Consider the following 22,463-nt stretch of genomic DNA (forward strand, 5'->3'; position numbering starts at 1 on the left):
AACATAAAAAATGATATAAACGTATCTTAAATTTTGAAATAATTCTTATCAAAATCAAGCCCAGTATGAAATTATTATTTCCCATATGTACGAGCACTATGAGGATATGAAATGAATACTTTATCATACTAGCATATCAATACCAGAAATCTGACTTTCATCGATCAAAAATATTTAAAGTATACAAAATACTATTTGCCATCATCTTCCAAATTATCAATATTCAAAACACACAAAATACTGTTTCGTGGCCGATCAGGAAAAACCAATTTGGAAACCTGCGTCCTTTTGTCAATGCCATACAAAACTCAAGTGTTGGACCGCACTCATAAAACATAAATGTGCATGTACAAAAAATGCTCAATCTAACTAAATAAAAGGGAGTTTTAGTCCGAAGACTACGGCTATAAAAAAATTATAAGACACAACATATAATCCAAATCCGATTACGGTTATATAGCCATACCATATATATAAAAATTATGTATAACAGACCATTAACAATTAACAATTGTCAAATTGAACATTCTTTATGCTTATGACAAAATTTGATGTACACAGTACGAACGCAAGGCTAGAAGTGATACTCATATAACTATCTATTTACCACTACAATTTTGGCGCCAAAAATTCATACGCCTCGGAAATACCTTACCGAGTAGACAATAAATTCACGCTTTACTGCGTGCCGCGGGATTATCTAGTCTTCTCTATACTCATGTACCTTAGCATCTAAGAAAAATAACTAAACTACAAACTTAAGTTTGTTGACTAGCTCGCTGCGTATATGGAACTACAAAGATAGAGTATAAAGAAAAAACTGTCAAATTGTTTAATCACAGTAATGTACGAAACAAACTTCAAATAATTGACAGCTAAACAGCGGACAAAAAATTTGAACACAATGACAATTTATAAACCCAAATGCTCTGAAACTTGTAATCGGTTAGCAACAGAATCGGCTACATAACCATCCTTACTTGAATCACTCTTCCACCTTCCGTGTCTTTTTCAACACCTGTCATTAACACCTGCATTAGCTGCCGAAGTGGCACCTCCTGACCGTAAAGAATGTAAACCGAGATTAAGCTCTGGGGCGATCATTTTCAAACGCTTTATCATACATTCTCTTGCAGTAGTATAACTTATAGGCCTATTAACCTTAATCAAACCACATTTATCTTTAGATCTATACAAAGGACGAAATAAATACATGTCTGTGGATATTTCAATATTCGCCAAACCAAGATATCTTAAGAACATAGAATAAGGACAAGCTAAAGACTGCCCCTTGGATACCAACACCCCATCTCCAGCTCTATACTGGTTGGTCTTACTCTTCCTAATTTTAAATACCAAATAACCTTCTTTAATAGTGACATCATTGCATTTCAATTGGCTCAATTCACTAAAACGTAGAAAAGCACTAAAACTTAACAAAATCATGACAAGATCTCGTACACCTGTTAAATCATTGGAATATTGATACATTCTACATAAATCAATTAAAATATCTTTAGACACTGGATCTTTCTTATTGACAGGGTTACTTGCGGTTCGCTTAGCAGACTCGAGTAAATTTTTCACAAATGTGTTGCTAGTTGGATCTAACTGACCACAAATTTCGTGAGCCCACTTAACGGAGTAAAAAGCAGAGTTAACAGTACTAAATGTACCACCATTATCTAATAAATGTACAAAATATCAAGCTATATGAATTGGAGCAGCTGGCAAAGAAAGCAAACTATGTTCTATACAAAATCTGTTCCATTTCATAAAACCGTAATAATATTTTTTATCAGTACTTTCACTTCTGGCATCTAGTAACCGTGTAGATAAACTCCTCACTAAATTATGTAACGAATGTCCCTCTTCAATTCCACTGTCCTCCACACGACTTCGTGCACAAACTGCTCGATGTTTAAACCTGTTCCAAAAATAAAAACACATCAATCAAATCTTATCTTAAATGCAAGCATCGTTAATGTTCCTTGTTTCCCAAATAAACCATTATTACCTCTCCCTGTAATAACAGAATTCTCTTCTGTCAAGAATTTTTTGTTGTTTATAAAACTTTTGAAATTTCCGGTTGATTCACACAATAACACCCAATAAAGTGCAGATTTCCAAAAAGGAACTATCAAAGTACCGTTTGCTTCGTCTTCCAAAAATGTTCTAATAACTTTACAAGCCAAATTAGGCAGTGGGACGACCCAATTGTTTTCGTCTTTCCAATTTTGTTTAAAAGCATCTACTGCTTCTGTACAATTACACCAAAATTTAGAATTAAATCTTGTACATTTAGTGTTATAGTCTGTGGCAAATCTGTCCACTGTATGAATACCCCATATATTATCTAAGCTATTAAAAACGTCAGTACTGATACCCCAGTCATCACAATCAGAGTATCTACTCAGATTGTCTGCCACTTTAGGTATCCATTGTGTTGTAATTTTACAACTATTTTCAAAGCATAATGTGTGCAATTCACATGCTAAACCTGAAGGTCTGTTTTCCTACTCCCGTTTTTTACTATGCTAGTAACATTTTTATTATCTGTATTTATTTGTAATGTCTGGTTTTTAAGCAAGTGCAGAGAACTTTTAACTGTTCTATTGACTGCCTCGAGTTCACGCCATGTAGAACTCTTGATCCTCTCATGATCTGCCCAACTACCCACTACAGTGTGCAAACTATTTCTGGGCGTTATCAGACTACTGTTCATCTGAACATCGCTAGAGTCACAGACCGACTCAGTACTATTGCTATCAATAGCAGGGACTACAAATCCCCCAAAACCAATATCTGAGGCATCCGTATAAGCCTTAAGATCTTACAAATCTGACTCATGCAGATTCACACCCATCTCATTCAGATCATTTACTGAATTTGACCAAAATCTACGCTCACCAACCGCTGGAGCTGTCAAAGCAACCAGTGACTTCCAACTGGCTCTAAGAACTATACACTGGTATAATTCCCTTGTCCTTAATCTTACCAGACTTCCAAAAACAACTTGCATTGAAATAATTTGTCCAACAATACAAGCAACCAGTTTTGCTCTGTATAAAATTTTCCCTTTACTGACACCGTCAAGAATTTTTACAATACTTAATAACAACCTATCCACTCGCTCTTGAGTAATCTGAATTTTGCCTAAATACATATCCCACACTAAACCTATCCAAATCAATTTTTGTTGTGGATACCAAATACATTTATCCTCAGCTATAAGAAAACCAAAATCAGACAAACTCTGTCTGATATAATCACTAGCTCTTTTAGAAGAAACTAAATCACTAGCTCCACCCAAACCATCATCAAGATACATAATTATCAATAATCCCTGTTTTCTCCATTACTTAACCACCTCTTTCAAAACTTTTGTAAAAATATGTCCTGCACTTGCAATACCAAAAGGAAGAACATTGAAAACAAAACAGTTAGCCACTCCGTCAATAACCCAACTGAAACCTAAATTTTGCTTGTGCTCCTCTCTTATTTCAATATGATGATATGCATTTTTCAAATCATATCTCAATAGATAATCACCCTTTTCAAATAATTCTCTTGCCACCGATGCATCTTCAAATTTAAATTTAAATTGGTGTATGCAACTGTTAATGTGCCTGCAATCAAACACTAATCTAGGCTGAGTTTACCTACGGGACTGCTCAATTTAGTGGGTGTATTTAAATGTCTAGACAATTGATCTACACATTCCTCACGGTTGAGTAAACAAATACTATCATTGCCGGAGTCTAGTAAGTGAGCTTTGTTTAAATGAGCTGTTTCCAATGTTAAACTTTCATCAATGAAAAAACTTAAAGAATTACTATTTCTATAAGCATCATTATATGACAATAAATTGCCATGTGTACTTAACTTCTTATTCTCTTCTGGGCATTCAAACTGCCAATGGCCTGGTTTATAACAGGTATAACACACTCCTGGCCTCCTAGCTGACTTAGCGCCACCACTGTTGTTACCATTATCAGCTGAAGTTGAAGGTCTAGAATATAGAGTTGAACGCTTCTTTCTGGATTTTTCTACCTTCTCCTTTCTCTCTGCACGCGATGTTGCCCTCATGATCTTCCTGTCGTCTTCCGAATCATCGGCCAGCGGGTTTGAAGTGTATTCTTGAACTACTCTTCAACCATGCTCACATGAATCAGCCATTTTAACTAGTTTTTGACGATAAGCTAAAAGTTCTATACCTTCACTAATTCTCTGTTTAGCGTGAGCGGACTTGTCATCTGAAGAATCTAAACAAGATTCTGCTTCCTTGAGTGTCGCGTTCATCTTCTTGTTGAACTTGAACTGGTCTTCACAGCTCTTTTTCTGGAATTTGTATGTATCTGCCGTTAAAATGTCACTTTGAAGTTTACACATCTGCGCCTCCGAACGCTCTTTTTGTTGGTTGCCGAATGCCTGCAATCTTGATGTGAATATCTCATCTAACTTGCTTAAAAAATCATTTTGAGACCTTTGAATTTCTTCTCCAACTATCCTTTTCACGTTAGTTTCAATGTCCATGGGGTCCATTATGAGAAACTGGCACTCAGAAAAAAATTGATGTTCACAGTACGAACGCAAGGCTAGAAGTGATACTCATATAACTATCTATTTACCACTACAATTTTTGGCGCCAAAAATTCATACGTCTCGGAAATACCTTACCGAGAAGACAATAAATTCACGCTTTACTGCGTGCCGCGGGAATTGTCTATTATATGGGGTGAGAGAGAAGCTCGAATCCCCATATGTTATTTACTGACCCATATATACCGTATTACGTTACTAGCACACTATGTAACGAATCTATCTTACCGACTATCTTAACGTGTGAAATTTTAACTAGTGACCTATCAAAACGAGCAAGTCTTCAATACTGTTAGCATACCGAAACCACTTCCATTGATCCTACAAAAATAGATGCCAACAATAACAACCTGTTAGGTTTAAATGTGTTTTATGATTTTATTTCCATCTTAATCATCAATTTCTTTGTCTGTTGAAACTTTCAAGATTTTTTCTCAGTAACGTTTTGATTTTATAAAGGTACGTCACACCTACTAACCGTGTATGAAACAAGCCCCGCCTCCCTTCTTACCAAATATAGAAAATGAAGAGACGTAACACCAGAACACTGTGTATGAAATAGGCCTCGCCTCACTACTAACCTAATATGAAATATACCCGGTCTCCACGCGGACGTTTTTAACCAATCATATTCCTAAGAATGTATAGGAGGTAAGATAAACATTGTCATTAAAGAAAACATATCCTTGTGACAATTACAACGTCGTTACCAGTGACATCTTAACGTAGTGTTTTTAATGACATAGTCGCCTGGAGATTGCCAAAAGGCATGGAAGCGCCAGTAACATTATTGTAGCGAGTTTTTCTTATTTGATGTGAAATGAAGTATTTGAAAATTACACAATTGTATTATATATCTGTACATGTGTGTAATTATGTCAAATTCTGATTGATTCAGATATTGCAGTCGGTGCCCCATATCAGCGTGATCTTAGAGGTTCAGTTTACATCTATAATGGTGGACCTACGAGTCTTATCTTCACACAGGAAATACGATCTGAGGAGGTTGGAAAAAATCTATTATCGTTCGGATGGTTTATTTCTACCTCATTTGATATTGACCACAACGGATATGCAGGTTATTTTTTATTTGACTTAAAAAAAATCAAGAATTGAAAAAGGATATACTGCAATTTTCATTTTGTCTTCTGAATACATTTAGATATAATTATGTCTTCTTGAATATACATAGAATTGGTTTATGTACATACAAGTAATGATAATAAGAGTTACGAATAAATAAGGATTGAAAAATGATTAACAGGTAACAACCGCTATAGTTAAGAATAATCAGTGTTGATATATGTATATACCAAAAATGGTTTTCTTTAATAAATTGTTATTTGGATGGAGAGTTGTCTCATTTGCACTCATAGCACATCTTCCTATATCTATATACAGGTAATAGCTATTATAGTTAAGAACAAATTGATATTGAAATATGATTATACATGTAACATAGAAACAGATAAACTGTAAACAGCAATAATGTCCACCAAAGTAAGATATACAAATAAGTCAATTGACCCCTTAAGGAGCTATTGACCTTTTATATTATAGTCATTGTTTTTACAGTTTTGCGTAAATTGTTTGTAATGGTTTATAAAAATCTTCTGCTTTGAAACTGCTTAAACAAATTTAATCAAACTTGACCACAATCATCATAAAGGTATGTAGATTAAAAAATGTGTCTGATGACCCCGCTTGCCAACAAATATAGCTGACATGGTTAAAATAGAACATAGGAGTAAAACGCAGTTTTTTTGGCTTATATCTCTGAAACTGAAACATTTAAAGCAAACGTAAAACAGGTAAAACTGTTCATAAGGTAGAGATTCATCTAGCCTAAAATGTTCAGATGAATCAGACAACCTATAGGGATTGCTGCCCCTGAATTAGTAATATTAAGGACATTTTGCAGTTATTGGTTATTATCCTGAATATTATTTTAAAGATAACATTTAAACAAGCAATAATGTTCAGCAAATAAGATCTACAAATTAGTAAACATGACCAAAATTGTCAATTGAATTCTAATGGAGTTATTTCCCTTTAAAGTAAACTTTTAACAATTTTTGGTAAATTTTTGACAATCTTCTTCTCTGAAACTACTGAGACACATTTGACCAAACTTTGCCATAATCATCATTCGGGTATTTAATATAAAAATGTGTCCGATGACTCCGCCTGCCATCCAACATGGCTAAATATAGAACATAGAAGTTAAATGCAGTAAACAAAAAATATCAGGTCAGCGAGACAGGCTCCTTGGAGCCTCTAGTTTAAATTTACTAACAAATTGTTTCTATCTTTACAAGTTGCATGATTTAACTTATTCAACCATATAATTTCATGAAATACATATTACAGATTTTGCTGTCGGTTCATATCTGTCAGATACAGTTTTGATATTGCGGACAAGGGCCATTATAGATCTGACGTGTCAAATGAACATTACTCCTTTGTCAATACCATTAAATTCTTCTGGGCTTCACTGCCACAATGATAACTTCAATCCATGCGCTAGACTGAATATATGTTTCAACTATACTGGGCTAGGAATTTCAGAGAATATATGTAAGTATTGAGGTTCAGTGACTCATATAAATCGGGAAAGGTGTATATGCTTAAAATATCTGCATTGAACTTCAAAACTTCGAAGTTTTAATTGGAGTAGCTCCCAAATTTAGTCGATGAGATTAACTACGTTAACTGGGATGTAACCTACATAATGAAATCGATAGTACGCGCATAACCTTTTATTTTTACAAGGGAAGTATTTAATATATTGTGAACAAGTTATCTTTTTGTACAAATTATCATTTGTGCAAAACATTTTTACAAATTATAATTTGTATTTTGACTTTGTACAAATTACAATAAATTCACTTATAACGTGTACAATAATTAAAAATATGTATTTAAAAAAAAGCCATTGATACACACTATCGATCTTTTTATTTAATGACCGCATAATAAACCTTATTCACAAAATATTAAAATACCCAGATCGAGACAGTGAATGTTACTCCATACAAACAAAATACTCGGAGCAAAACATGAACTGGACCATGACTATTTCAATTTCTTCTGTTCAGCAATTAAGAATCGAAGAAAATGTTAACTCTCGTGGTAATTTTTTCTCTTTAGCGACGAAAATTCCAAACGGCAGATGTAGTCTTATGGTCATGATCAGTTACTTTTAATTTCCTATTTCAATGTTAAGTTTTCTTCTTGATATCAACAAAGAGATGTGGTATAATAATGAAATATGACATCAGAACAGTGTTTAAGGATTCCGCTACACTGTTGCAAAGTAATAAGTACATGTTGGACCTCTAGTTGTTAATGATATTTACCTTTTGCACAAGATCGTCACATTTCTTATTCAAAGTTTTAGTAAATTGCTCATACTGTAACATGATATTTATTCTTTGTTGATGTCTTTTTTTTTCTTGCGTTCATTTTTTTGTACATAAACCAGGCTGTTAGGTTTTTTTTTCTAATTGAGACTTTTTTAATTACACATGTGTTTGTTAGGCCTTTTATAACTATCTTATTTGTATTGGTATCAATTTTGCTCATATTTGAAGGCAATACAGTTACTATAGTTGCTCACTTCCACGTCATTTAGTTTCGTGAAAAAAGCAACTTATTGAAACCCCTATTGCTCATTGCTATGTTACAGCTGTTTCCTACACAATAAATATAGACACTAACAGAAAAAAGACGGTACCAAGTAGAGTTGCAGTATTCATTAACAACACATACCATAAGGATACATTCAGCCAATATGATGTGATGATAAGTAAAGGCGGGGAATCATGTTCATCAGTTGACATTGTTGTTCCGGTAATGTATTGATAGAAATTGAATATAGTTCATATTCAAAGAAAATGTAGTTTGCCATGTCTCACAAAAAGTGAAATCACAAAAATACCGATTTGGCAATTTGATAAGGGACTTTTCGTTTTGAATTTTACTCACGGTTCGGAATTTTTGCGATTTGTTATCCATTCGTTTGATTAGTTTGAGCTGTTGATTTTACCATTTGATTAGAAACTTTTCGAGATTTTCTCGCAGTTCAGTATTTTATGGATTTTACTTTTTAGTACAATTTCATCGTTAAATACATCAGAAGAACATAATCCGTATCATACCATATTAGTCTTCCTTAGTTTGATAATACTAATCTAAACAACAGTGAAACATATATGTAGACAACTGTCGGTAGTTTTTGATGCCGACTACCTTAAATTACCCTAATGTTGTTGAGAGATTTGTTCACGAATGCATACCATGACCTGCATGGACGAATGATCCTCATCTTAGTTGAATGTTTTGTGTCGACCACAGAAAATGATCATCATCTTAGTGTAATGTTTTGGATCCTCAATGCTCTTCAACTTTGTACTTGTTTGGCTTTATAACTATTTTGATATAAGCGTCACTGACGAGTCTTATGTAGACGAAACGCGCGTCTGGCGTACTAAATTACAATCCTGGTACTTTTTATAACTATTGTGTCGACTACATAAAATTATCCTAATCTTAGTGGAATGTTTTGTATCGACTACATAAAATGATCCTAATCTTAGTGGAATGTTTTGTATCGACTACATATAATGATCCTAATCTTAGTGGAATGTTTTGTGTCGACTACATAAAATGATCCTCATTTTAGTGGAATGTTTTGTATTGACTACATAAAATGATCCTCATCTTAGTGGAATGTTTTGTGTCGACTACATAAAATGATCCTCATCTTAGTGGAATGTTTTGTATCGACTACATAAAATAATCCTCATCTTAGTGGAATGTTTTGTGTCGACTACATAAAATGATCCTCATCTTAGTGGAATGTTTTGTATTGACTACATAAAATAATCCTCATCTTAGTGGAATGTTTTGTGTCGACTACATAAAATGATCCTCATCTTAGTGGAATGTTTTGTATCGACTACATAAAATGATCCTCATCTTAGTGGAATGTTTTGTATTGACTACATAAAATAATCCTCATCTTAGTGGAATATTTTGTGTCGACTACATAAAATAATCCTCATCGATGTGGACTTGATAATACAATCTGTTTTACGTTGGGAAGGTTTGTTTGCGACAACATAAAATGATAGTCATGTAGTTTAGAGGTTTGGAGGTTCGGTACCGACTAAAGACGATGATCTTCACATAAGTTAGGAAATTTCTGCTGATCACGACATAAAACGATCTTGATGTAGTTTTGAGGTTTTTATGCCGACTGCATAACACGATCATTTCAGGTAGTTTGAAGGTATTGGTGCTCACTACCTGATATGATTATTAAATATAGTTTTCAGATGTGGTGTGGAATTCTCAAATTATCTCCATGTCGTTCGAAGGTTTTGGAGCGACTTCCGAAAGTTAATCTTATGTTGTTTGAGGTTTAGTGACGATTACATAGGAAAATGATCGCATGTAACAGCATTATCTAAATCCAAAAGCAGCAAGTATATATTAATTGTTTCAAAAGGAATCAATATATAGATCGATGGTATCTTAACCGGTAGATTAATGACCAAAAAAAAAGCTGTTAAGGGTTCTCGAGGTATGAAATATTTTTACAAAAAAGGTACAGAAATATATGGGATTTCTAGAGTATCTAAACGCGAGTGCTTAAAAAATATCTTCAAAATGATCTGGTATATTGATGAATCCAAAAGAAGATGGTATTTTGATTAAAGCTTGGAAATGATATATTGTTTTTATTATCCTTCGAGGTACATTCGTATTCCATGTTTTTCTGTTTATCAATTATCCAGATTTGTAATGTGCAATTTTAACTTGTTTGAAACTATTCTTCAGATTGTTACTAGGCAGTTTCTAGAAACACTTACAGATAAGCTATACGTGGAAGCGTCATTTAGCCTTAGCGAGAATCAGCCCCCTGGAAAACTAAAACCTATCCTGAACAACAAGCCAACAACACAAAAAGTATTGGTTAGTGATTGTTAGATTATATACAGAAAGTTTTTATTAGTTATTGTTAGATTATATACAGAAAGTATTGGTTAGTAATTGTTAGATTATATACAGAAAGTATTTGTTAGTTATTGTTAGATTCTACACTAAAATAGTTTGATAAAGGTCATGAACAAATGTTCACGATACAGATTTATTTCATAAATTTCATTCGCTATTTTAAACTTATGTTTGGAAATATACCTTTTTATGCAAAAGCTGAGAACTCAGTTTGCAGTAATCTTCAACCAAGGACAACTTTATAATGGTACAATTGTGCACCAGTTGTATATATTTGAAAAAGAATAGTAATATATAATTCATTATAGAACGCAACTAGCAGTTAAATATAGTTTTAGTGGCGGATCCAGAACATTTTGTAAGGGGGGCCCGCTGATAGACTTCAGTGATTTCCTATATAATCAACTAAATGTTTTCCACGACAGGGGGCTCCAGGCCCACCCATCCTGGATCCGCCTACGAGTTTAATTCATTGATGTCACTTTATGGCTAAAATTTACTATTTTGTAAATTAAACATTTTGGATCCAGTATCACACCGCTTACTATCTTTATACGTTACAAAAGTTTTAATTGGACTATTTTTGGTCTATAACTGGCCATGGTCTGCACATAACCTGATAGGGCTATATCTTAAAACAAGTATTCTAAACCTTGCTGCAAAGAAACTGATAGGGCGGTATCTTAATACACAGAACCTGATAGGGCGATATCTTAATACCTGATAAAGTGATATCTTAATACAAGTATTCTAAACCTTGAATGCATGACATGACACCTGACAAGGCCATGGTCTGCACAGAACCTGATAGGGCGATATCTTAATACAAATATTCTAAACCTTGAATAAAATTGAGAAAGGAAATGGGGAATGTGTCAAAGCGACAACCCGACCAAGAGCAGACAACAGCCGAAGGCCACGAATGGGTCTTTTATATAGCGAGAAACTCCCGCACCCGTAGGTGTCCTTCAGCTGGCCCCTAAAAAAATATGTATACTAGTACAGTGATAATGGGTGTCATACAAAACATCGAATTATACACAAGAAACTAAAATTATTACTTATACAAGACTAACAAAGGCAAGAGGCTCCTAACTTGGGACACGATCAAAATTTTGGCGGGGTTAAACATGTTTATGAGATCTCAACTCTCCCCCTATACCTCTAGCCAATGTAGAAAAGTAAACACATAACAATACGCACATTAAAATGCATGGCATGGCACCTGACAAGGATTATACTTCACCTTATTCCTGAAACCGCACTCTTCCCAAGGATATCGCTAATTGTCTTTATGGACCCTGAAAAGGAGTATACCTCACCTTCTTCTTAGTGTAATATCCCACCTAACCCCAGGATATCGCTAAAATGTCTTTATGGAACCTGACGAGGATTATATTTCACCTTCTACTTAATACCCCACTGTATACCTAGAATATCGCTAAATTGTCTTTACGGAATCTGACAAGGATTATTCCTCACCTTCTTCTTGATACCTCATTGCATACCCAGGATATCGCTTAATTGTCTTTACGGAACCTGACGAGGATTGTATTTCACCTTCTACTTGATACCCCACTGTATACCCAGGCTATCGCTGAATTATCTTAACGGAACCTGACAAGGACTATACTTTAACTTCTACTTAATACCCATATATACTTTAGGATATCGCTAAATTGTCTTTGTGGAACCTGACGACGAGTAGGACGAGGAGAAAACTGTCCTTTCCTGGATTTAGATATTTCGGTTTTAAACGGGAAACTCCACACTAAAATTTACGACAAAACAGACGATTTTTCGTTCCCTATTGTTAATTTTCCATTTTAGATGGTGATGTTCCTTTGGCACCATCTTGCGGTGTTTATATTTCACAACTCGTTCGCTATGCCCGAGTCTGTTGTGACGTTTTTGATTTTAACGAACGCAATCTATGTATTACTGGTAAATTATTAAACCAAGGATATCGTAACCATAAATTACTTAAAACCTTTACTAATTCTTCCATATATATAAAGATTTGGTTTTGAAGTTTGGTTGTACCTGTAGAAAACTTATATCAAACGGGATAGCACTTCCTCAATTTTACGGAAATGTTGTTAATCGTGCCCGTAAATTTAGAAATGATCCATGTAAACTTGTCGCATCTTTAAATAAACTTATTCTAAAAGGTTACCTTTTCAACATTGAGTGATTGATTGTTGGTTGCTTAACGTCCAGTGGCAAATATTTCATGCATATTCAGGACAAGCCTATTCAACACTATAATAAAAGGTATAATCCTTGTCAATAGTCAATGATCCTATTCAACACTGTAATAAGATCATTGAATATTGTTTTTATTGGTATAAATATTGATTTTGTTATCAGTAAATTAAAAGCTAACTAAATATTACTTCTATGTTATATACATATTAATATTCATGGATCTACAATCTGTCGAAACCTGTAACTTTGTATTGCACCAGGTCATGTTTTTCTCTGACTGTTTATGACGTCTTTACACTAAATCCATTGGATGTTGGATGTGTACGGATTTATAGTTTAGTCTTAAATGCATGATTTTTTTATAAGTTGTTAGTGGCTTTGAACTAGCTGTCAGATAACTGCGAGAACTCTCAGATCTGTTCATTGTGTCTTTTTGTGTCGGGATGTATAAGTACCCGGCCACGTCCATTTGTATTTTTGTCCATCTGATGAGTTAAGCTTTTTTCAACCGATTTTTATAGTTCGTTCTTATTTTGTACTGTTATACCACTGTCCCAGGGTAGGGGGAGGGTTGGGATCCCGCTAACATGTTTAACTCCGCCACATTATTTAAGTATGTGCCTGTCCAAAGTCAGGAGCCTTTAATTCAGTGGCTGTCGTTTGTTTATGTGTTACATATCTGTTTTTCGTTCATTTTGTTTATATAAATAGGGCCGTTAGTTTTCTCGTTTAAATTGTTTTACATTGTCTTATCGGGGCCTTTTATAGCTGACTATGCGGTATGGGCTTTGATCATTGTAAAAGGCCGTACGGTGACCTATAGTTGTTGATCTCTGTGTCATATTGGTCTCTTGTGGACAGTTGTCTCATTGGCAATCATACCACATCTTTTTTTTTTATATACCCCACCTTCTACTTAATATCCTACGTTTAACCCAGGATATCTTTAAGTTGTCTTTACGGAACCTGACGAGCATATAATACCTAACCTTTTTCATGGTAACCTCTATACCGCAGAATATCGCTTAATTGTCTTTACGTAACCTGAAGAGGATTGTACATCATTTTCTACTTCGTACCCAACTGTACCTATACTTCAAATTCTACTTGGTTATCATATACACCTAAGGATATCGCGTACTCTTTTCTTTACGGAACCTGACGAGAATTGTAAATCACCTTCTACTTAGTACCCATATATTCCCCAAGATATCATTAAATTGTCTTAACGGAACCTGACAAAGATTATTCCTCACCTTCTCCTTGATACCCCACTGTATACCCAGGATATCGCTAAATTGTCTTTATAGAACCTGACAAGGATTATTCCTCACCTTATACTTGATACCCCACTGTTTACCCAGGATATCACTCAATTGTCTTGATAGAACCTGCTAAGGATTATTCCTCACCTTCTCCTTATTACCCCACTGTATACCATGGATATCGCTAAATGTTTTCATTTAGACATAGATTACCTTAGCTATATTTGGCAAAACTTTTAGGAATTTTGGTCCTTAATGCTCTTCAACTTCGTACTTTATTCCACCTGGTATCTATGATGAGTTTATTCTTTACGGAACCTGACAAGGATTTTACATCACCGTCTACTTGGTACCCTACTGTACTCCTAAGTATCATAACATGTCTAAATGGAACCTAACAATTATTATACCTCAACTTTTACTTTGTACCCATGTATACCCATGATATCACTAAATTGTCTTTAAGGAACCTGACAAGGATTATTCTTCACCTTCTACTTAATATCCCACTGTACTTCAGGATATCTATAAATTTTCTATACGGAACCTGACAGGGATAATACCCCACCTTCTATTTGATACCTACTGTACCCCTTTGATATCGCTATAGTGTCTGGATGGAACATAACAATGATTATACTTCACCTTCTACTTGGTACCTCACTGTACCCAATAATATCTATAAATTGTCTTTACGGAACCTGACGAGGATTATACTTCACCTTCTACTTGGTACCGATATCTACCCCAGGATATCGCTAAGTTGTCTTTACGGAACATGACGAGGATTATACTTCATCTTCTACTTGGTACCGATATCTACCCCAGGATATCGCTAAATTGTCTTTACGGAACCTGACGAGGATTATACTTCACCTTCTACTTGGTACCTCACTGTACCCAATAATATCTATAAATTGTCTTTACGGAACCTGACGAGGATTATACTTCACCTTCTACTTGGTACCTCACTGTACCCAATATTATCTATAAATTGTCTTTACGGAACCTGACGAGGATTATACTTCACCTTCTACTTGGTACCTCACTGTACCCAATAATATCTATAAATTGTCTTTACGGAACCTGACGAGGATTTTACTTCACCTTCTACTTGGTACCTCACTTTACCCAATAATATCTATAAATTGTCTTTACGGAACCTGACGAGGATTATACTTCACCTTCTACTTGGTACCTCACTGTACCCAATAATATCTATAAATTGTCTTTACGGAACCTGACGAGGATTATACTTCACCTTCTACTTGGTACCTCACTGTACCCAATAATATCTATAAATTGTCTTTACGGAACCTGACGAGGATTTTACTTCACCTTCTACTTGGTACCTCACTGTACCCAATAATATCTATAAATTGTCTTTACGGAACCTGACGAGGATTATACTTCACCTTCTACTTGGTACCGATATCTACCCCAGGATATCGCTAAGTTGTCTTTACGGAACATGACGAGGATTATACTTCACCTTCTACTTGGTACCTCACTGTACCCAATAATATCTATAAATTGACTTTACGGAACCTGACGATGATTATACTTCACCTTCTACTTTGTACCGATATCTACCCCAGGATATCGCTAAATTGTCTTTACGGAACCTGACGAGGATTATACTTCACCTTCTACTTTGTACCGATATCTACCCCAGGATATTGCTAAGTTGTCTTTACGGAACCTGACGAGGATTATACTTCACCTTCTACTTGGTACCGATATCTACCCCAGGATATCGCTAAGTTGTCTTTACGGAACATGACGAGGATTATACTTCATCTTCTACTTGGTACCGATATCTACCCCAGGATATCGCTAAATTGTCTTTACGGAACCTGACGAGGATTATACTTCACCTTCTACTTGGTACCGATATCTACCCCAGGATATCGCTAAATTGTCTTTACGGAACATTACGACGATTATACCTCACCTTCTACTTGGTACCCCACTTTACCCCAGGATATCGCTAAATTGTCTTTACGGAACCTGACGAGGTTAAGGGTTAACCGTAATCCTAACCAGATAACCAACTAGAAAAAGAACATAACAATAACAATAAGATCGTACTCCTAAAAACTTTTTAATTTTATGAACTACTTATGTTAATTTAATACTTAGTTTTATGGATATATGGTTGATATTTAGACGAGTTGTATATAAAATGAAGTATCTATCTATCTATTTATCTAACAGGCGATGTTTGAATCCGGTTGTAATGGCACATGCTATCCAAATTTAAAGCTAACACTTACTTCAAGACCAAACGTTATCATTTTTGGGAAAACAGTTGAAATAGACATACAATTGAAAGTAACTAACTCCGACGATCAATCTTATGGGACAAGGTTTATTATCTTAGCATCAAACAACACGGAATATCTTGGTTTTTATCAACCGCAGAATCAAGGAACCGAGTTAGGAACTTGTATAGATCCAATGAATGTTTCTGTTGTCTACTGTGACCTTGATAAGAGTTTATTTCAACAACAAATGGGATTATTCAACCTACGATATAATGTTTCTAAACATCGATTAACCGACCAAAACATCGATGTGTATCATGCAACCAAGAGTGTTGTATATGCTGTGAATGTATCCTCAACAAGTTCCGATCTTGATTGGTCTGACAACAATCGTCGACTAGAAGTGCCGATACAATATATATCAGAAATCCAACTAACAGGGTGATTATTTCATTACACTTTGAATGAAAGCTCAGATTGGATTAAATATAGAATGTCCATTACAAAAACAAACAAAAAAATACTCACGCACAAAAATCAACCAACTTAAACACCATGCATCATACATAACACTTTCTTTTTTTCATTTTATCAAACTAAATGAGGTTTTACCCGGAACCATAATGCCGTCTGTCTTAAGGCAAGCCCATTGTCATTTAGTGTCGTTACCGTGCAACATGATGTTTACTCTGTCTAAAGGTAAATACATTATCGGTGAGAAGTCGTTACCATGCAACATGATGTTATATCTTTCTAAAAGCAAGAACATAATCTTGCAACATGATGTGTGTCTGTCGGTAAGATTATTGTCAGTTAGTGTCTCCACCCTGCCACATAATGTTGTGTCTGCCTAAAGGCAAGTACATAATCTTGCAACTTGATGTGTGTCTGTCGGCAAGATTATTGTCAGTTAGTGTCTTCACCTTGTCACAAAGACAACTATCCACCAAAGTTCAAATGAAATAAATGTCAGCAATTATACGGTCTTCAACAATAAAAAAAACTAACAGCCTAATGTATAACAACATAAACAAGACAATATTCTGGTAGCTAGTTCAGAGCCAATAACAATAGTAGAAATATCATGTATCTTAGACTTAAATATCAATATTTTACTGTACCCTATACCGTAATGCTGTGTTTGTTAAAAGTAAAAAAAACAAACATTGCCAGTGTTTGTCCTACCCTTAAGCATGTTGATATGGCGGTCCAAGGGCAAGGATATACGTATGGTGTGTGCATCGTATTGCTATGTTTATTCAAAATTAAGAACATTGTCAGTGTTTGTCCTAATGTAGTCGTCGAAAGTCAAGGTCATCATCATACACATCGTGATTTTGATATTTCAAGTTTAACAGAATGTTTCAAGTATCTTTTTTTTCATTTAACGTTAACTTTTAGTTGTGGATTTTAGCTTTGATTGCAAATTCTTGGAGGTTCTTGTTAGTTAAATAATAGATTTATTCAAATGGTATGTATATATACGACGATTGAAAGCCTTATGAACTTATTTGTGTAGTCTTGATACAACATGGTAAGATGTTAATATGTCAATAATGAAGAAAAACGTCAACTTATGTTTATTTGTATTATCTAGTATTTCAGATCCAGAACAAGTAACACTGTCAGCGGTCTCAAGCATTACATTAGTCCACACGTATCACGTGTACAACATGGGTCCAAGTCCGTTGGCTACAGCTGTTGTCAGAATTTGTTTTCCCGTAGTATCAACACAAGTTCAGGTATGCTATCAGTATAGTTCACGGCTCGGATTGGATATCAATATTAAAGTATTAGTTTGTGTGTCATGTTTCATTCCTTAAGCATCAACACAGGTTCCAGTTTTGTGTCAATATTAAGATATACGTGCACATGACATGTTAGTATGCCTGTATAATCCACGAAGGTCTTGGTATTATATCAATATGAGGGGATGAATGCGCATGTCACGTTAATCTTCTTGTAGGTTTGGATAATATAACAATATTAAGACATAAAAGAGGGACGAAAGATACCAAAGGGACAGTCAAACTCATAAATCTAAAATAAACTGACAACGCCATGGCTAAACATGAAAAAGACAAACAGACAAACAATAGTACACATGACACAACATAGAAAACTAAAGAAAGCGCATGGGATATATGTGTGGTTACCTTTCTCTCTGTCCCTATGTATGTGTTGTACTATTTGTCCAACTTGATATTTTATGCATGTATCTGTACCTGTGTTGTACCCTTCTCTCTGTCCCTATGTGTTGCAATATTTGTCCAACTTAATATGTTATTTTTGTCTCTGTATCAGTGTGTTTACCTTCTTTTTTTTTGTTATCAATGTTTTTGTGTTGTAATCTTTGTCTCACTAAATGTGTTATGTTGTTTCTCTAAATGTGTTATTACTTTTAAACTTGTCTCTGTGTATTTGTTGGAACTTTTGTCCCAACTAAATGTCTCTGTACATGTTTGTTTTCATTACCTCTGTATTTTATTTCTGTTGTTATTATTGTATTTTGTATTGGATGACACCGTGCATCTTTTAAGAAAATTAAAAAAAAGCTTTTGCTAATTATTCCTGATTTGTATTCTATCAAAAATCCCTAATTGTTAATAGATCTTCCTTAATTAGTAGCGTTCCTGTATGTCTATTTCAAGTCCGTTCTGAACAAAACAGATTTATTTGAAGATTGGTCAAGCATTCAATATTTTCTATATCAACCTGTACCATAGTATGTTAGCGCCACAGACAGTAAAAAAGACATGACTTAGCATTCTTTTCTTTGTGTCATATGAATACAGTTTGATGGATACTCATTGCATTTCATATCGCATTTTAACTATTTTGATCTGAGCGTCACTGATGGGTCTTATGTAGACGAATCGCGCGTCTGGCACATTTAATTATAAGTCTGGTACCTTTAATATATATTAAAGATGTTTTCTGTTTCAGGCTAAATCTACAAGCGATAAAATAACATGGGAGGTTGATGAGAGAAAGATTGATAAGATGCTTGATGGAGAAAGCCATATTTCACAGAAAAAAACAGAAAAGAAAACAACGTTTGGTGAAATAGTAATTACTATTATTCTATATTAGTTATATTTCTCTATATAGACATTCTACGTCAGCGTGTAATCTGAATTTATAATAATGTGTTGAGAGATTATGTAGAGAACACAATGCAGTAATTCAGAATACAATTTAGAATTTAGTTGAAGTCTGGAGCTGGCATGTCAGTTAACTGCTAGTAGTCTGTTGTTATTTATGTATTATTGTCATTTTGTTTATTTTCTTTGGTTACATCTTCTGACATCAGACTCGGATTTCTCTTGAACTGAATTTTAATGTGCGTATTGTTATGCGTTTACTTTACTACATTGGTTAGAGGTATAGGGGGAGGGTTGAGATCTCACAAACATGTTTAACCCCGCCGCATTTTTGCGCCTGTCCCAAGTCAGGAGCCTCTGGCCTTTGTTAGTCTTGTATTATTTTAATTTTAGTTTCTTGTGTACAATTTGGAAATTAGTATGGCGTTCATTATCACTGGACTAGTATATATTTGTTTAGGGGCCAGCTGAAGGACGCCTCCGGGTGCGGGAATTTCTCGCTACATTGAAGACCTGTTGGTGACCCTCTGCTGTTGTTTTTTATTTGGGCGGGTTGTTGTCTCTTTGACACATTCCCCATTTCCATTCTCAATTTTATAATCACCTTAGCTCTTCTGATAAAAAATAAGCAAATGAACAAAATTGTATTGCTTTACTTCGTCTTCAAGAGAAAAACCTGGATGAACTCGTAAATGGCATCGAATCATATCAATAAGATTTTTATGTCATCTTTCAAAATCTTCTGCTATAATCAAAGTTGATAAAAGTTCATGTGTCTTCCCATGCAACTATTGCAAATCCTGTCTCTGACATTATCATTGTTTATTTTTACTTCTATCTGGTCTTCTGCTGTCCTAAGAGTGTGAGCGTTCGGAACTCTGTCATACATGAAAATTCTATAATTTAAGCACTATCTGCTGCTGCACCACCGCCCGACCCCTGTGAGCAATGAGAACTGTGTCATACATGAAAAGTCTACAATTTAAGCACTATCTGCTGCTGCACCACCGCCCGACCCCTGTGAGCAATGAGAACTGTGTCATACATGAAAAGTCTATAATTTAAGCACTATCTGCTGCTGCACCACCGCCCGACCCCTGTGAGCAATGAGAACTGTGTCATACATGAAAAGTCTATAATTTAAGCACTATCTGCTGCTGCACCACCGCCCGACCCCTGTGAGCAATGAGAACTGTGTCATACATGAAAACTCTTTAATTTAAGCACTATCTGGATTCTTGATGCTCCCTCCCCCACCCCGAGTGTGATCATTTGGAGCTGTGTCATACATACAAAATCTATAATTCAAGCACAACACATAGGGACAAAGAAAAAAGTAACCACACAGGTACAGAGACATGAGTAGATTTGGTGTGAGTTTCTTTAACGTTTTTTTTTATTTGTCTTATCCTGCTTTTTTGGCGATTGGCAATTAGAAATAGGTTACTTTTAAAATAATTTTTGAGTGTATACACTTTAAAAGGAGAAACGAAAAAACAAAACGTAGAGATAAAAGAAAACTATTACGAACAAAAACTTATAGGCAAGAAAATAACCACAATAACTTATACTTCTTTTCAGTATGCTACATAATACTCTTAAATATTTTCCAGTCATGTGGTACTGTTGACGAATCTATGAACGTGATATATGACGTCACAATTACACAGTTAGACCTAGAACAAACCGTTGAGATTGACTTTCATGTTGTTCTTCAAAAAAGTGATTTGATATTTGATAAGGTAAGTAGAAATTGTGCTTTTCTGCGAACCATCCTTTTATTGTATCTTGAAAATATTTTTGCCGGAATGAACATTTTAGTACTTCTTATTTTTTATAGAGATAAGTAAATTCATATTTCAGAAACGTTCAAATCTAAGTGTTGGCGACTGACAGACCCTTGTTGCATTTATAATTCTTTTGTGTGTGTTTAAATTAAAATATATTTATACATATCATATGTGTTTTTAACATTTCAAACTATTCAATTCGTTTCTGATCTCGTCGAAACGATTTTACAATAAAAGTGTAATAATGGATAAGTGTTGCGCCTCTTAAGTTGATTCCATCAAGAAACCTAAAGACAATCATTGTATTGTATGAAAACACAAGATCACCTCTTCTCATTTAACGCATGCTTAATTTCAATATACCGTAGTGTAAGGTGTAGGAGGGGTCCTGTGCACTGGGTATAAAGCAGACGGTGTTGCCACTAATAGCTTAGTCCATGCGCTGTGTACAGAGCAGACGAAGTTGTCACTAATAGCCTTGTTGGCAGAGCGGTCTCATGGTATAGAGATGACAGTGTTACCACTATGTTTCAGAAGCATGTGTTTAAATCCTAATAAAAGAAATTTTATGAGTGATGCTAATACTATGCTATTGGATAAACTCATCCCACAAACATTAGCAAAGTCCATACTAAAGGAAAGCAGTCACTATGCGTAGTATATTCACAAGCATACGTAACCTCAATAATAAAAGAGTAGTAGTGAGTAGGAGTATATTAATCAGGTACAAGTAACGTCAATAAAAAACAATTAATTAATACAGGACTTACAAAGCCAAGAGGCTCCTGACTTGGGACAGGCGCAATAATGCGGTATGGCTAAATAGATTTTTAATATCTCCCTCCCCCTATACTTCTAGCCAATGTAAAAAACAACGCACAATACTCACAGTTAAACTCAGTTTAATAGTAGTCCAAGTAGCAAAAGAAAATAAGCAAAATGACAATAATGCATAAATAACAAAAGACTAGAAACAGTTTCGGACATGACAGCTCCAGACCCCAATTGAACTGATTGAAAGATTATGTCTTCATCATATGAATATCAATCACAATCCCTACCATTACGGGTTAAGTATTATACCATCATAAGCATATTTAAACAAAAATCATAGCATTCAATGCATGTAGGCGTATACATCAGGCATAACTACCATCAATCCACTAAACATATCAGTGAATAGACGTATGCATCATGCACAAGTAA

At 34.8% G+C, this 22,463-nt stretch overlaps 1 protein-coding gene across 1 annotated transcript in view; it reads left to right on the top strand.

The window, feature by feature from the left end:
* LOC139513901 (integrin alpha-4-like) overlaps positions 1-22,463 on the top strand; it is a 72,975-nt gene that overhangs the window by 27,230 nt on the left and 23,282 nt on the right. Inside the window, exons 11-18 of the mRNA XM_071302846.1 lie at positions 5,501-5,680; positions 6,973-7,179; positions 8,291-8,454; positions 10,447-10,581; positions 16,314-16,804; positions 17,961-18,105; positions 19,310-19,432; positions 21,081-21,209. Coding sequence (XP_071158947.1) covers positions 5,501-5,680; positions 6,973-7,179; positions 8,291-8,454; positions 10,447-10,581; positions 16,314-16,804; positions 17,961-18,105; positions 19,310-19,432; positions 21,081-21,209 — 1,574 coding nt within the window. The remainder of the gene's footprint in view (positions 1-5,500; positions 5,681-6,972; positions 7,180-8,290; positions 8,455-10,446; positions 10,582-16,313; positions 16,805-17,960; positions 18,106-19,309; positions 19,433-21,080; positions 21,210-22,463) is intronic.

Source organism: Mytilus edulis, chromosome 2 (genome assembly GCF_963676685.1).
Source record: "Mytilus edulis chromosome 2, xbMytEdul2.2, whole genome shotgun sequence".
NCBI classification, from domain to species: Eukaryota; Metazoa; Mollusca; class Bivalvia; order Mytilida; family Mytilidae; genus Mytilus; species Mytilus edulis.